At 37.2% G+C, this 14,736-nt stretch overlaps 1 protein-coding gene across 1 annotated transcript; it reads right to left on the reverse strand.

Moving 5' to 3' along the window:
- Positions 1–2,668: 2,668 nt before the first annotated feature.
- pdcd10a (programmed cell death 10a) lies at positions 2,669–14,502 on the reverse strand. Its single transcript, XM_084408743.1, has 8 exons — positions 14,363–14,502; positions 9,022–9,190; positions 7,340–7,393; positions 6,461–6,578; positions 5,705–5,831; positions 4,583–4,661; positions 4,401–4,483; positions 2,669–3,233 (listed from the first exon to the last, which is right to left on the reverse strand). The coding sequence occupies exons 2-8, from the start codon at positions 9,109–9,111 to the stop codon at positions 3,152–3,154; spliced, it is 633 nt and encodes a 210-aa protein (XP_084264869.1). The 5' UTR covers positions 9,112–9,190; positions 14,363–14,502; the 3' UTR covers positions 2,669–3,151.
- Between the last annotated feature and the right edge of the window lie 234 nt (positions 14,503–14,736).

The raw sequence follows: 14,736 nt of genomic DNA on the forward strand, positions 1-14,736 counted from the left end.
TCTATTACTAATAATTTGATGACTTCTATGTAGACAAAAAAAATTGAATTGAATTGAGTTGATAAAATTTCTAAATAAGTTGGCTGAAAGGTCATTTAGGAAGCTTTTGTTTATGAGTACATTGACAACGGAGTTTAACTAACCATTTTTGATCATCACAATGAAACATTTAAGTAGAAAAAAATATCAAGTAAATTAGCCTCCTCTATGAGCCCAACTTACCGGTAATTATTTGTAAATCTGGTTTTCCTTGTGTTGTTTATTTAGAAGATTGGTGGAACCTCAAACTGCAATGCAGGTTTCAAAAATGATATTCAAATCTGCACTGCCAAAATATAAGTTAAAAGTTGTACACATACAAAATTCAGTAAACACTGAGATCAGACATCACCTACAAAAGCCACCTAATGCATTCTGAGCTGGAATAGATAGCTTTAAAACTCAGACATGCTCTATCAAAGTGGACTTCAAAAGCTCTGCCGCTCACGTTAAAATATTCCCTCTCACAACAAGGTTCTCTGCAGTCAGGAGACATTCCAAACACTTGCAGCCTCCGTGGTTTCAGCCCTGTCAATCAAAGTGCAGTGGAGAGGGAGGACGTTGCTCTGGGACATGGAGCCTAGAGTTCATACAGGATGAACATGCATTATGCATTACAGCAATAGGGAGAACACCTGAGGAGAAACATTAGGACATGCTGTGAATAAGGGATGGTTGTAAGATCCTGATACACTGCAGTCTGGCTATGATGGAAGGAAGAAACTTAAGAGATACTGTTTCACTGCAGGAGACTAAAAGCATACAGTACTTCTATAATATATTCACATGTATTCCAGAACAGTGCAAGTATTGGCTTACAATGAATCGCTTGTGTTGTAGTTTTGGAAGTTGTTAAAATATATAATGAATAAAATGCACACAGCATTGCGCCAAATACTTTTCCCGGAACCTAAAATCCAATCTATGGGAACTACAAAACAAAGCCATCTTAATGTATGGTATCAAAGCTAGTTCTCAAGGTACCATAAATCATAAAAGGAAGGAAAGCAACACATTAAACATGAAAACATAAGCTGATGGCCCATTTGGGATTCCTCAGAATGCCACAATGATGGAATCCTTTGGAGAACCTCTGAAGGTCTCAGGGTATCAATTATCATCAAGGGAAGGAAGAAATATCATACATGAAATAATAACTTTGTTGGATCATTTAAGGTTGAAAGAAGAATGTCTTTGGAGAATCTGTAGGTGACCTTTAAAAAGCTACGCTCTCAAGGAGTTGAGATACTTTTAAATTTATCTAAAAATATCTAAATTACTTTTTCGAATAAGTAACACGTGTTACTTTGTTTTTCCTTTGATTGACTGACACCTCTCTCGTCTTCATGTTGAGAGCAATCGGAAGCGCGGAGGCGTTGTGTGCGCTGTGTAAACATGATGTTATTGTAGTTCTAGATTAAATGTGAGCATGCATTTACATAACTCACTTACACAAAAACAGATTCAGTATTCCTCAAAATAAATCAAAACTGGGGAAAGCAAACTCTGAATATTACACAAACCTGCAATAATTAAATGTCAAAGTACAAAAACATACTTTATGTATTTTATCTCACTTTATTAACCAATGTCTTTGCTGCTGACCTTCAATAATCTAATTCAACCATACTAATAAGCAAAACATATTTTCATTTTTTTTAATTAAAAAAAACTCTTTTAATTTGTCTATTTCTTTGCTTAGAAATACATCACATAAAATTGATTATTTACCATTCAGGGAGCATTTCAAAATATTATAGGCACGCCAGATCCAAAATTCATCGTGCAGATGCCAGTTCTAAAATGCATTGTGATAAGTACGGTTAAAAGGCATTCAAAATTAGCTCAGAAATGTCAAATATAAAATTAGTGCATGCCTATGTCAGTTTTTTTCCATACATATTTTTCCTTCCAAAGTATTAGCATGACTTAAGTATCATTTATGTGCACCTTAAGTTTAATACTTGAGGTTAGGGGTCTTGAGATTTTAACCAAAATGATGAGCAGCCATATCACCCTGTATCCCAAGACTGGTTGTCCACTGAAGCTAAGCAGGGTTGAGCCTGGTCATTGCCTGGATGGGAGACCTCCTGGGAAAACTAGGTTGCTGCTGGAAGAGGTGTTAGTGAGGCCAGTAGGGGGCGCTCACCCTGTGCTCTGTGTGGGTCCTAACACCCCAGTATAGGGATGGGGAACTATCCTGTCAAAGAGCACTGTCCTTCGGATGAGACGTTAAACCGAGGTCCTGACTCTCTGTGGTCATGGATGTCCTTTGGAAAAAGAGTAGGGGTTTAACCCCGGCATCCTGGCCAAATTTGCCCATTGGCCTCTATCCATCATGGCCTCCTAATCATCCCCATATATATATATATATATATATATATATACTGATTGACTATCACTCTGTCTCCTCTCCACCAATAAGCTGGTGTGTGGTGGGCGTTCTGGCCTCAATTGGTGGTGGTTGAGGAGATTCCCCCATTCCATATGTAAAGTGCTTTGAGTGCCTAGAAAAGCACTATATAAATGTAACGAATTATAATTATGAGCCTTAGCTTACCTTAGCTATTGTTCATGCTGAAATGAGGACTAAAAAAATCATTTCAAAAAGAGAACAAATCCAAGCAACTTGTGTTTGACATGTGCTGTTTATTTGAACAATTATGTTACCAAATATCTATTAAATATACATCTCTCATTCAAGTTCAAAGCATCAGAGGAGACAGCTAAACCCCAGCATTTACAAGCACGTCTGGAACACCCCGTGTCCATCACTGTTAAGGCCCCCAGGCATTTGGCTTTCTCTTGGACTGACCGGACAGAACAAAAACACTTCAGAAGCGAGAGAGAGGGAGAAAGCAAGCGAGAGAGAGAGTCTCCACAGCGATAGTGTGACTGTAAAGCTCAGGATATGAGAAAAACTGGACGGTCACTCCAGCTCATGAAGAAGATTAGATTTAGATGGGGTTAGAAACCATAATAGAAGCCATCCTGCCTTAAGTGTTACTGCCAGGAGAAAAGAATCATAAATTACAGTCCAAAGTTTTTTTTTTTTACATTGTTCATATAAAGGTTATTAAAAAAAAAAAAAAAAAAAACACTTCTACGACTCCTACGCAACAGTTTTGAAGGTCTGCAGTATCAAGTTGGTTTGGTGGATGAGCCGATTGGCACTGGCAAACACGTTTATTGCCCTGGAAGAAATGTGGAGAAGGAAGGAATACAAATTAGATCTGAACACATAGCAATGTTACAGGTGAAATTACAAATGTTATGCAGCGACACCCTAATGCCATTTCCAAAAAAATTTACACAAATTATGAGTTCATGAACCACCATCATTATTGTCGCCTCTGCTCAAATAACTTTCTCGCAGTGCTAATAAGGTACACTACTGTTTAAAAGTTTGCAGTCAGTAGATTACTTTTAGAATAGATGCATTCAATTGATCAATAGTAACAGTAAAGACATTTATAACGTTACAAGCTTTCTATTTTGTAAATGCTGTTCTTTTGAACTTTTTATTCAAAGAATCCTGCAAAAAAATTAGGAAAGCAGGGCAACTGTTTTCAACATCGATAATATTAAGAAACGTTGAGACGGAAATCAGCATATCAGAATGATTTCTGAAGGATCATGTGACACTGAAGACTGGAGTAATGATGCTGAAAATTTAACTTTGCATCACAGGAATGAATTACATTAATAAAATATTATTCAAATAGAAAACACTTGTTTGAAATTGCAATAATATTACTTTTTTTTTTACTGCATTTGATAAAATAAATGCAGCCTTGGTGAGCAAAAGAGACATTAAAAAATATTTATAATAAATCTTACTGACCCAAAACTTTTGAATACTTCTATTTTTTGTAAAATGCATATCACATGTCTACAGGGAGGGTGCTTTAACTTATATTTTTTCCTTAATATGCCACATTTCTCCATGCATTTTATGGAGAATAATATTAAATGCTACGCAATAATTAATTATGCTGAATTAATTCACTATTAACCATAGCTATCACTATAAATTTAATTAAAATGATTACCATGTCATTTAATTCCTAAAAGATCATTGGAACTGCAACACTGCTTGTCTGATAAAATCTTAAGTACTGTAACAATTTCATCAATGTATATTACTGTTATTTAATTTTCAAATTACTAGTTCTTTGTTGTGTTAAATATCATGGCATGCTCTGATGGAAGCACAAAAGATAACAAGAATCAAGCCAAGAACTCTCCATTATAAATTTATATATATATATAAAATAAAAATAAAAAACTTTGGCAAGAAAAAATAAAAATAAAAAGTGATCTGCACTGAGAATAATGGGTGATTCTTAAAACTTCCATACTTTCCGTCTTTGAAGTATGTTTTCAGAGTGTCGCTGAAGCTTTTTGAGTGTTTCACAAACTCTTTCTTCTGATGCTCAAGAGCCTGGAAAACACAAAGCCATTTTTATTTCTTCCTTCAGTAAGCGAGACAGTATACTGGCTGCATCGATCCAATAATGAGTGTGTGTGTGTTGTCACTCACCCTTCTGTTCTGGTACTGGTATTTCTTAAAGACGTTGTTCACTGTGTCCAGTAGTTCTTTTATTGCACTGGCTATATCTCTGTGGACACCAATTAAACAAACGTTCAGACATAATTGTATCAATGTCTCACTCATGTGACCTTTTCCACTCATCAGTCATATTTATGACCTTTCAGTGGGGAAAGTAATGGTGGTGAATACTAAATATTTTACTGTTAACTCTTTCCCCGCCATTGACGGAATTTTCCGACTTTCCATGTTTTCACTGTTATAATGTAGGGGGGCGCTATTACGCATCTTCTGGAAGAGGACTGAACCTCCTGATCAAAACACGTGCGAGGAAGATGCAGAAACGAGCGAGATCATATGTAAAATAACACGATCATCAACATTAAACAGCATATAAATCAAAACTGCCTAATGTTACGGAATCAAACGTCGACCCAGGAATCAAGCATTAGCGGTGTTGATGGACTTGATCTACTCCATCTATGTTTTGATCATCGTTCTGAATCCGATCAGGATGTATTCTTTGACAAAAATGTGTTTCTCTCAGCTTTTTGCTCAAACTGTTTTTTTTTTTTATGAAACTTACCCAAGTTCAAGTGTTGATTAAAAAAAAAGAATGCAAAGCATTTCTTTCTTTTGAAATATCACGTTCATCTATTTATACAACAAAATATTCTGGGGGTCATGAAACTTTTTAGAAAATGATCAAAAAGTCTGGCGCTTGCTGACAACTTTTCAAAAGTGCTGGCGGGGAAAGAGCCACTGCTTTTTACATACAACTGTCAAAAATTCGTACATTTTAAAACTGGCTAAAATACAAAAAAATCCACCCTCAAATCAAAAGAGAGAAGGAAAAAGAAAACAGATCTAACTGCTCTTAGAAAACAGGCTTCATTTTATAATATCAAAAATGTCTTTTGATTTGAGAGTGAAACATGAGCCTGACATTTCTTTAAATATTAAATAAATACTTCAAAAAGAAACTGTCAGGGCAAGTGTGCAAGTAAAGACTGACGTAATGATACGAAAGTCATGACGCAAAATGGGGAAAAAGGGGCAAGTGATTTTTTTTTTTTTATGTGTGTGTGAATGTGTGCATGAATATGTTCTCACTTGATTGTCTGCAGGAAACGGACTCGGTCATTGATTTCATCAGGGATTTTGCTGAGGATCTGTTTCAGTGCGCGAGCTCTTTCATTCAGGTCCTGGAACTCCCGCTCGGGCCTGTCAATCATGTACTCTGCACACAAAGAACACGCCCACAGGAAACACTCAGTAACCATGGCAACAACAGTTGAAATCTAATGACCCGTCATTAAAATGTGATGCGCTTAGAGACTTTTAACGGCCAATCATGATCGACACCCGTCTGCATTGAGACCATAATACATGCTACTGTACTGAACAAATGCTGAAATGTTAAATGCACTGCAGATGACTGTATAGCAATGCAGAAACTTCTATATTATCATGTAAACACAGTCAAGCACCTCACAAACACAAAGTATACAAGGATAGATTACAGTAGGAAGAGCAAAACAAGGATTTTACAATTGGCTTGGATTCAATTTGGAGGTACATTTAGTATTCTTCACATTTCAAATCAACAAAAATGCACATTAGCCAGAAACCCAATGCGTTTCTGCGCATTCATTAGCAGAATACATCTGAACACGTCAAAAACACTTGCAAAAAGGAAGAAATTAAATTATGAGGGAAAATACATTAGTGTCAATGCCGTTTTAATTCATGGGGAAACAGCTCCCCCTAGAGGCACGAGGCTGCAACGTTAACAAGAATTTGCATTGCAAACCATACATACAAGCCTGTTTTTCTCCTCTCAAAAAAAATGTGAAAACTCATAAGCACCCTCAACATCGTCGGCAGCCATGCGTAATAAAGACTCTGTGAAGTTGATCTCCACGTTCTTCTTCTCCAGAATTTTCATGATAATATCCTGAGTCAGTCCAGGGTTCTCCTTCTCTGCCTGGACAAATAAAGAGCACAAATCAGTCCAAAACAACCACAAACATTTCTTTTCTGAAATAGATTTTAAAAAAACTAAAATTTTGAAGAGAAAAAAAATATTTGTTTTAATAAGAGTTTCATAATTTGGTCAATATATCTATCAAATCAATCAATGTACAGTATTACTATCAGGAAAATATAAACATGTCAAAATGCTTTCATGATTAATGAATGTCTTTTAACATTAATTTATATGACTGTTACACAACAATTTTACAAAGCCATGAGCAGCAATAGTGCTGCTGAGACAGCAAAAGCAGTCTGCACCAGATTTTTTTGCTGAAATTTTGATTTCCCCCCCCCCCCTGTGGTCTACTTATATGTTAGTCAAGGTTACTTGCACCAAAACCAACTCATGTCCAACTTTAGAATTTAGAATTAAACTGGCCGTTTTGCTACTGTTTGTTTAAAATGTATAATCTTTATATGCAAATGTACTCTGTTATGACAAAGCCTAAGCCTATCAGCACAGTTTGTATCAGGACAGGCAGAGTTGCTGACAATCAAATGTAAAATCAGCAGTCGGGTATATTACAGGTTCGTGGGGTGAACAAAATTCATAGGGGTTCATTTTTCTAATTTCACCTTGATGACGTAGATACACTTCAGATGGTCTGAAGGAGATTTCTGACTAATTAAATATATGAAAAGAAAAGCAAGCTGAAGAGAGAAGGGTTTTGCCGATCAGGTAATGACAGAATCACGGGCATGTTTGCTCACCTTTATGAAAGCTGCTCTCAGAGTCTGTGCAGCAGACAGATTTACTCTCTCCAGCTGTAAAACACACAAACAAGCCATCTTAATTTACTGCCAGATAAAGCAGGTTGTTTGGTTTTAGTGTTGCATACATTATACATAGCCATTATCACCACATTAAAATAGAAATATAGTTGGTAGTGGGTATAGATTTTGCCTCTAATTAAAGAGACACGAATGAATCCACAGCACCACAAGAAGACTGTGTAAAAAGCTGTGTTCTGTGTTAACTGTGCTCATAAGAGAGTATGAAGATCATTTATGACACGCTTAAGGTTCCATTGTAAACCAATGTTATTGAGTCAGTGTGCATATTTAGTTATAAAATGGGACAATTTTAATGGTTAGATTTAAGACAATACTCTGTTGCTCTTCTTGAAGAAAGAAAGACTGAAGAAATTCAGTCCAGCATAGTATGTTCAACCATAATCTATTGCATTATATGTTTGAACGAAATCTTATATCACCGTAACTACAGCATATATTACAACAAAACTACTTTTGCAGTACATACAACCCCAAAATGTATCTCAAATTACAATGTATCATGCAGCAAAGTATGCAATATGTTTAGAATCCTAAAAAAAGAGATCAGTTTATGCAAAAATATTAAGCAGCACAACTGTTTTTCAACATTGATAATGAGCAAACTGATAATCAGCATATTATAATGATTTCTGAAGGATCATGTGACACTGAAGACTGGAGTAATGATGCTGAAATTCAGCTTTAATAATAATAAATACAATTTTTAAATATATTCAAACAAAACATAAATAATTTTACAGTTTTTACTGTATTTGATCAAATAAATGCAGCCTTGGTGAGCAGCATAAGAGACTTCTTTCAAAAACATAGAAATACAAATATTACTAACCCCAAACTTTTAAACAGTACATTTCTTGGAATGTGGACACAAAGTAAAATATATATATTTTTATACCATAATTAATTATATACCATCTCAATCCATTGAATTACAACTAAAAAATCCTTAAAAACAATTTATATTTGGAAACAATGGAAAAACAGCTACATTTTTAACTTAAAACAAAAAAATATCATAAAATGTCACAGGAACTTCAGGGGACACCACTGTGAATAATTTTTAACATTTTAATAACTGAAAAGATCCATACTAATGAAACTATTCGCTGAAATGAACTAGACATTGTCGAAGAGATTGTTATAGTCTCACTTGTGTCTACAACAATACTAAAAATGTGTTTAAAAAAGACTGTTAGAAAAAAAGTTTTTTTTAAAAACATTGAATTAATTAAAAAGCTAAGTTAGCAAAGTTCCTTTCATTTAGTTATGAAACCCCCAGTTATCATCTCAAGTAAAATGGATTCTAAAACATGAACTTATGAAAACCTTTTTCATTTTATTTTAAAAACATTAAAAAAATAAATTAAAAAAATGCAAAGATGCTGGCTAGCCAGATAACAACTTCAGCATCCAACTTGTCTGTTAAAATAACACTAGTTCACCCAGAACTAGAAGTGGTGTAAAATGAGTGTGACTCCACTACCTCAGACCTTCCTGAGCATGTGGGTGTGCATCATTTGCATCTCCTAATCCTGAACTTCAGTCTGCGTCAACAAACCATAACTGAACTCTCTCCTGCTGGAGACAAACCACCATACCTCATTGAAGACAGGGTACATCACGGCGTAGAGAGTCATGGATACCATCGAGTTTGCGTCTGCTTCATTCTTCATCTCTTCCATTGTCATCCTCGTCAGGGCGCGGAAGAGACGGGGGGAGCGTCATTCACTCCTGGGGGGCTCGCGATGAGGGGGGCCCAGACGATCTCTGAAAGGGGCACCAATGAGGAAGAGATTATAAAAGGGTAGCGGGATTCCATTTCACAAGTAAGGAAATGACATTTTCAACCTGCGTTCAAAGGTAGACGTGATAGCCATGGGAAAGCGCCAAGTTTTCGGTGAGATTTAGGCGATTTGGGCCCCTTAAGATTAAAGGTATGAGACACGTGGCCAGTGTAAGAAAAATAAAGGCTATTTCCTGGACGGTGCGCCCATGACTTTATGATGATAATGTTAGATTTTGAATTATCCTTCTCAGGTTGTACGGCCCAAAGACAACACAGATTGTAAGGAAAATCTTAAGTAGACATAACGAAATTCAACAAATGGACCCTTTTCACATTTCCAGAGTTCTCAGAAGCAGAAGTCGCCACTTCTAAAATGGTGAATGGGAAATACAACAATTACAACTTTTCCGGTCCCATTTGCCACAATAACAAAAAAAAAATCCATGATAGCAGAAGAAAGAATGACGTCAAATCTGCTGTCACTCACTCAGCCATTGTATTAGAAACACTCAGGCAGCAGCACTAACCTGTTTTGTGTTGTCTTATCCCGTGTGAATTTGCCATTAAAGGTGAACTAAGTAACTTTTTTACCTTAACTGAACAGCTTCGGAGTGATTGGAATGGTTATAATACTTATTTCGGGTTGAATGGTGGTCGTTTCGCACCCCCCTGGTGCCCGTGAGCGGAAAATACGCAATTGCAACTTTGGGGCGGCGGCCGCCGCGTCAGGAAGTATCGCGTGATATCAGGTCTTGCGATGTAAACAACTGCTTTAAGGCCAAAAGAAATCTGCTAAAATGCTGTCATTATTGCGCTCCCTCACGCTGTCCGAACCCGAATGAAGAAGACGTTTTAAAGAATGTCCCATCTGCTTTGATGTCGTTGATCTACTAGCCTCTGCTGTCTGAGAATCGCCAACGAGTTTTTACAACAGTGTTGTCAAATATCTATTCCGAAGCTGTGGGGGAGCTCTAGAGAGAAACCTGCGAGCAAAAAGCGAGAATACAGCGTAGAAATCCCGAAGCTACTGAGTGCTGCTATAATATTACAGACGTCGTATGGTAAAATTGCATCTACCATTGTAAAACGAATCCCATCTGAATAGGGCTTTAGTCGACCAAAATTGTATTAGTCGGTTAGTCACAGAAAACAAAACTCCACAGGAGGTGTCGAAATCAGGCTCATTAGATCATTACCGGCGGGTCCTTGTGGTAATTACAGTATGTCGGACAGGAAATCCAAACATTCACCTATCATCCATCGACCTCAAATATGGCTTATTTAAAACATGCGAGTAACTTGGCCGCTCGCTCTAATGTAGGCTAAACCTAGATAAATGTGCGCTATCGTTAGGCGCATATCAAAGTGTTCGCGCGACGGGTGGAAGCTAAAGTATTAGCGCGCTTACTGCATTTTTCTGGTAACTGCGGAAACAGCTTAAAATACTCCGTCAGTTTTGGTCATACAGATAAGACATCATTCAAACCTGTAAAGGGAATACTTTTATGTGTAAACTCACAGTAACAACAAAACGTTGTGCTTTTGTAAAATAAAGTAAACTAACAGGATGCACTTTCTGCCGTCTCGGTCTGCATGAACTGGAGCGCGTCACAAAAATTAACCGAAACTCAGTGTATAGGGCAGGCTACTTGCCTCACAGACGTAGATATTTCTATTAAGATAACCAATTCAAATCGAAAACAAATACTTTCTGCTTATGTAATCCGTAATGCTGCATTTCTCTCTATAGGCGCTTTCACTTTACGACAGAGTTGCAGAGCATCGTCAACTTCATCTTTGCAGACGACACTGACTCAGAAAACACTAGTTTATTAATTAACAATTAAAATGTCTCCTTGTTATTTTTTTCGGACACATTCATAATCATTACGATGCTTTGCGGCAAGCTTTATGTGTGCAGATTGGAATAGGCATATATTCCGCCCCAGAGTATATATTTAAGTAATTAAATTAATATAAGCGTGCGATTGGTCGACTAATGGCTTAAATGAACTACTAGTCGACTAGAAAAATCATTAGTTTGGGGTAGAGATGCACCGATTACAATTTTCTAGGCCGATTCCGATTTCCGATTTTTCATTGAGTTTGACCTGCCGATACCGATTTTAGCCGATTCCGATTTAATTTTTTTCTAACCACTTTACAGCACACACAAATATTTATTTTCGATCTTTTCTTTAACCCTTTCACACATAAGTTTAAAATATTCTAACTGACACCCCCACCCCCCAGAGTGAGTTTTTTCAAGGCGAACGTTCCCTTTAATGTTTCCATGGCGACGCGTCACTCGATACACCGCAGCCACAATAATACTGTATGACAGATGTGTTGCTTTTATTTCGCTTTTCCTTTTTTATTCAAAATATTCACAAACTTGCTTACCATGTCATCAACTAGCCTATCTGATATTCCGATTCTCAAATATGTGTAAGTGAGTGTATTTGGTCGTTTAAAAACCTTTATAAATAATCTTGATCTATAAACATGAGATGGGCACCGCAATGTTGTCCTGTCAGTAGGATTTACAGCACGTGAATTCATAAGTTTCTCCCGAAATAAATGCAAGAAAGTGGCCGGTGAACTGATAAGAATAGAGTAAAGTTTATAGTTACTTCCACTATGTTTGTCTGATATGAATAAAACATGTCGGCAAATTATATTTGAATAGATTGTTATTGCTGCTTCCACAGACATCAGTGTGTATTTTACAAACTCCAAATGTATTGTTTTACTCGTGCTTATGTGTATTTAAATATATGAAGAAGCCTAAAATAAACATTATGAGGTTGAAAACACTGCTTAGTTTTGATCTATGACAGCGCTGAACACGTCCGACTCTAGCTCAGCGCCAGCCAACGCGCGAAAGCACAGTTTGAATCTGGCAGTTATGCGACGTCACTGAACATTATAAATGTGGCACCGTAAGTTACTCTCAGGGGCACAGAGATAAAAATCCCATATATGAGACCGTACCTCTCAAAAGGTTAATCATGCGGCGCCCGAGTGCATTTGATCGGCATATGTCAGACTGACCGGCCAGTCGCCGGTCATGGCCGATCACGTGAAAATCGGCCAATTCCGGTCACAAGCCGATCAATCGGTGCATCTCTAGTTTGGGGGCAGCCCTACAAATCCACAACAACGTATGATAATGTCCTGTTTATTACACACGTGAGCTGCAGTTATGCCATCTGCCACTTTAAATGCTCAAGCTTTTAAAAGTTGAGTGGATTCTGATTGGCATGTTCATCAGCTGGGGATAAAAAAATTCTAAAATGTACTTGAACAGGCCTTAAGTAACTTTATTTCTTCTCAAAGTCTACAACAACATGCCAAAGTTTTTATTCCTTCACCCAACACGTGTGAAACAATAGCGCTTCTTGTTATCTGCAGAAGGTCACAGTTCCTCTCAAGCTACAAGGAACTTTACAAACCACTGAAAGCGAGGCACGCTTATCTCAATGCCGCCGATTCAGGCTAATGGACAGGAGGCCGTGAGTCATTCCCACCTGATCGGAAGGTCTTTGGCCCCGCTATGGGAGGTGGCCTTATCTGGGTGACATTCATAGGGATAGCAGTGACGTCCTCACATAGAGCAGGCCGTTGCTTCACTTAATGGTTGAAAATACCAGCACTCCTCTTATAAAACATGGTTGCCAGGTTACATATGCATTATAATGACTCACCTTTTTCCTATTGACAAAGGCCAACCAACACCTGATTCCTGTAGTGTCTCTAGTCAGAGTCTGACCTTGGCACTGAAATGGGTAACACCCTAACACAGGTGAATCCTGAATCAGATCCACCTATACTACATTTTTACCGTATAATGCATTGAAGATTAAAAACATATTCACTGTCAAGTGAGGGAAAGTTCAGCCAATTATTGAACTGCCACAATGCAGATATGCATGACAATAGGTAATCTGAGTTGTGATTATTGCACTGTTGTAATTTTGAGTAAATATTCAAAGTATTTCGTTCAGTCACTCCATTTTAGTACCTCACAATATTGTAACTAATTATATAAATACTGTCATCAAGCTCTATATTTCTAAAATCAGAATTCATACATTAATATGCTTGATTGTGTTAAACCATAATGGTTTTTCAATATGATGCTGACTAGCTGTCACAAATCAGCTCTTTAATGCTTCTTCCAGTAATACATCAACACAAATACTCAGCACAGCAGTCATTCAACATCAGTCATTTTTCTGCTCTGTTTTTCAGCAAATACACCAACAACAAAAAAAACTTTTCTTGTATTGTGATTAAAAACAATCACTTCTTCCACTCAGGCATTTTTAAACTGACAAATATTGGTCAGTTAATGTCACTCTAGAGCAGGTTTTTCCAACTTTCACAGAGCCAGTGATTCTTCACCAATTCAAGGACCCTCAGAATTAAAAATAAATACAATAATTATTTAAAATATATGATAGGTCACCTTCACTTCAATTTAATCAATCCAGCTATTTTTCTCCCAATTTGGAGAACTGTATCTGACTCTTACTTATGTGGATAATGGCATCAAAACAGATTCTACCGACTGCTTTAAAGCTGTCAAGATGTTTCAGGTTTACACCCAAATGTGACGTCATCATATTTTTCAGCACTGCAATTGTGTGAAACACTGTAACAGCTTGATTCTAACGTCTGGTCTGAAACAGATCCAGGATATCAAAGTTTCAACATTTGTAACGTTGAAACAGCTATCTAACCTGATTCGTATGAATGATTCGTATAAGTTCAAAGCCAATGTAATATTTAAACTGTGTCATTCTAAACCTGATTTGAGTAAATTCCTATTATATTTTCTTTCAGTATTCAGCAGGCCTGCTTTTACTGTCTTCAAACCTGATTTACTCTCCATTAAATCTTGATGCCTGGTTAATACTGGTTTGAGATGGGCTTCCTGGCCTTGTATAAAACAAAATAAATCAAATTTAAACATCATTACTTTTCTTACTTACTGGTCTATTGTGAGGCTCTGGTTAGCTGGATTGCTAAAGTCTCTGTTAGCTAGGTGACTGCTAGTCCCAACACAAATTATATTCATAGAAACCGCAGCTAAAAGAACATCGTTAATTCCCAGTTAAATTTAAAAGTGTGTTTACAGCCTCTCTTACCTGTGTGAAGCTCGTATAGATGTTTATTTGACTGCCGATTAGCTCGGTAACTCTTTTGAATATTTTCCTTTCTGTGTGGATTGGAATCGCTCGCTAAAGACGGAAGTGTTCTGCATGACCAATCTAAAGGATGAGGGGCGGAGCTAGGTGGTGGCGAGCACCAATCAGAGAACAGAGAGGGGCTAGAACGGACCTAGGTGCGACGTTTAGTAGTCCTTTAAAAGATTTCAATCGGTGCAAGGCAATACGCAGAAATTTGACAAAGAACTACAACTCCCATGACCGTCATTTCTAAAACTGGCGACGTGCAGTCAAAAGACTGGCGTCTGGTTCGCCATATCGCAGTATTCAGTGAAAATCTGTTTGGTTAATAT

This window comes from Rutilus rutilus, assembly GCF_951802725.1.
Source record: "Rutilus rutilus genome assembly, chromosome: 5".
In the NCBI taxonomy this organism is placed as follows: domain Eukaryota; kingdom Metazoa; phylum Chordata; class Actinopteri; order Cypriniformes; family Leuciscidae; genus Rutilus; species Rutilus rutilus.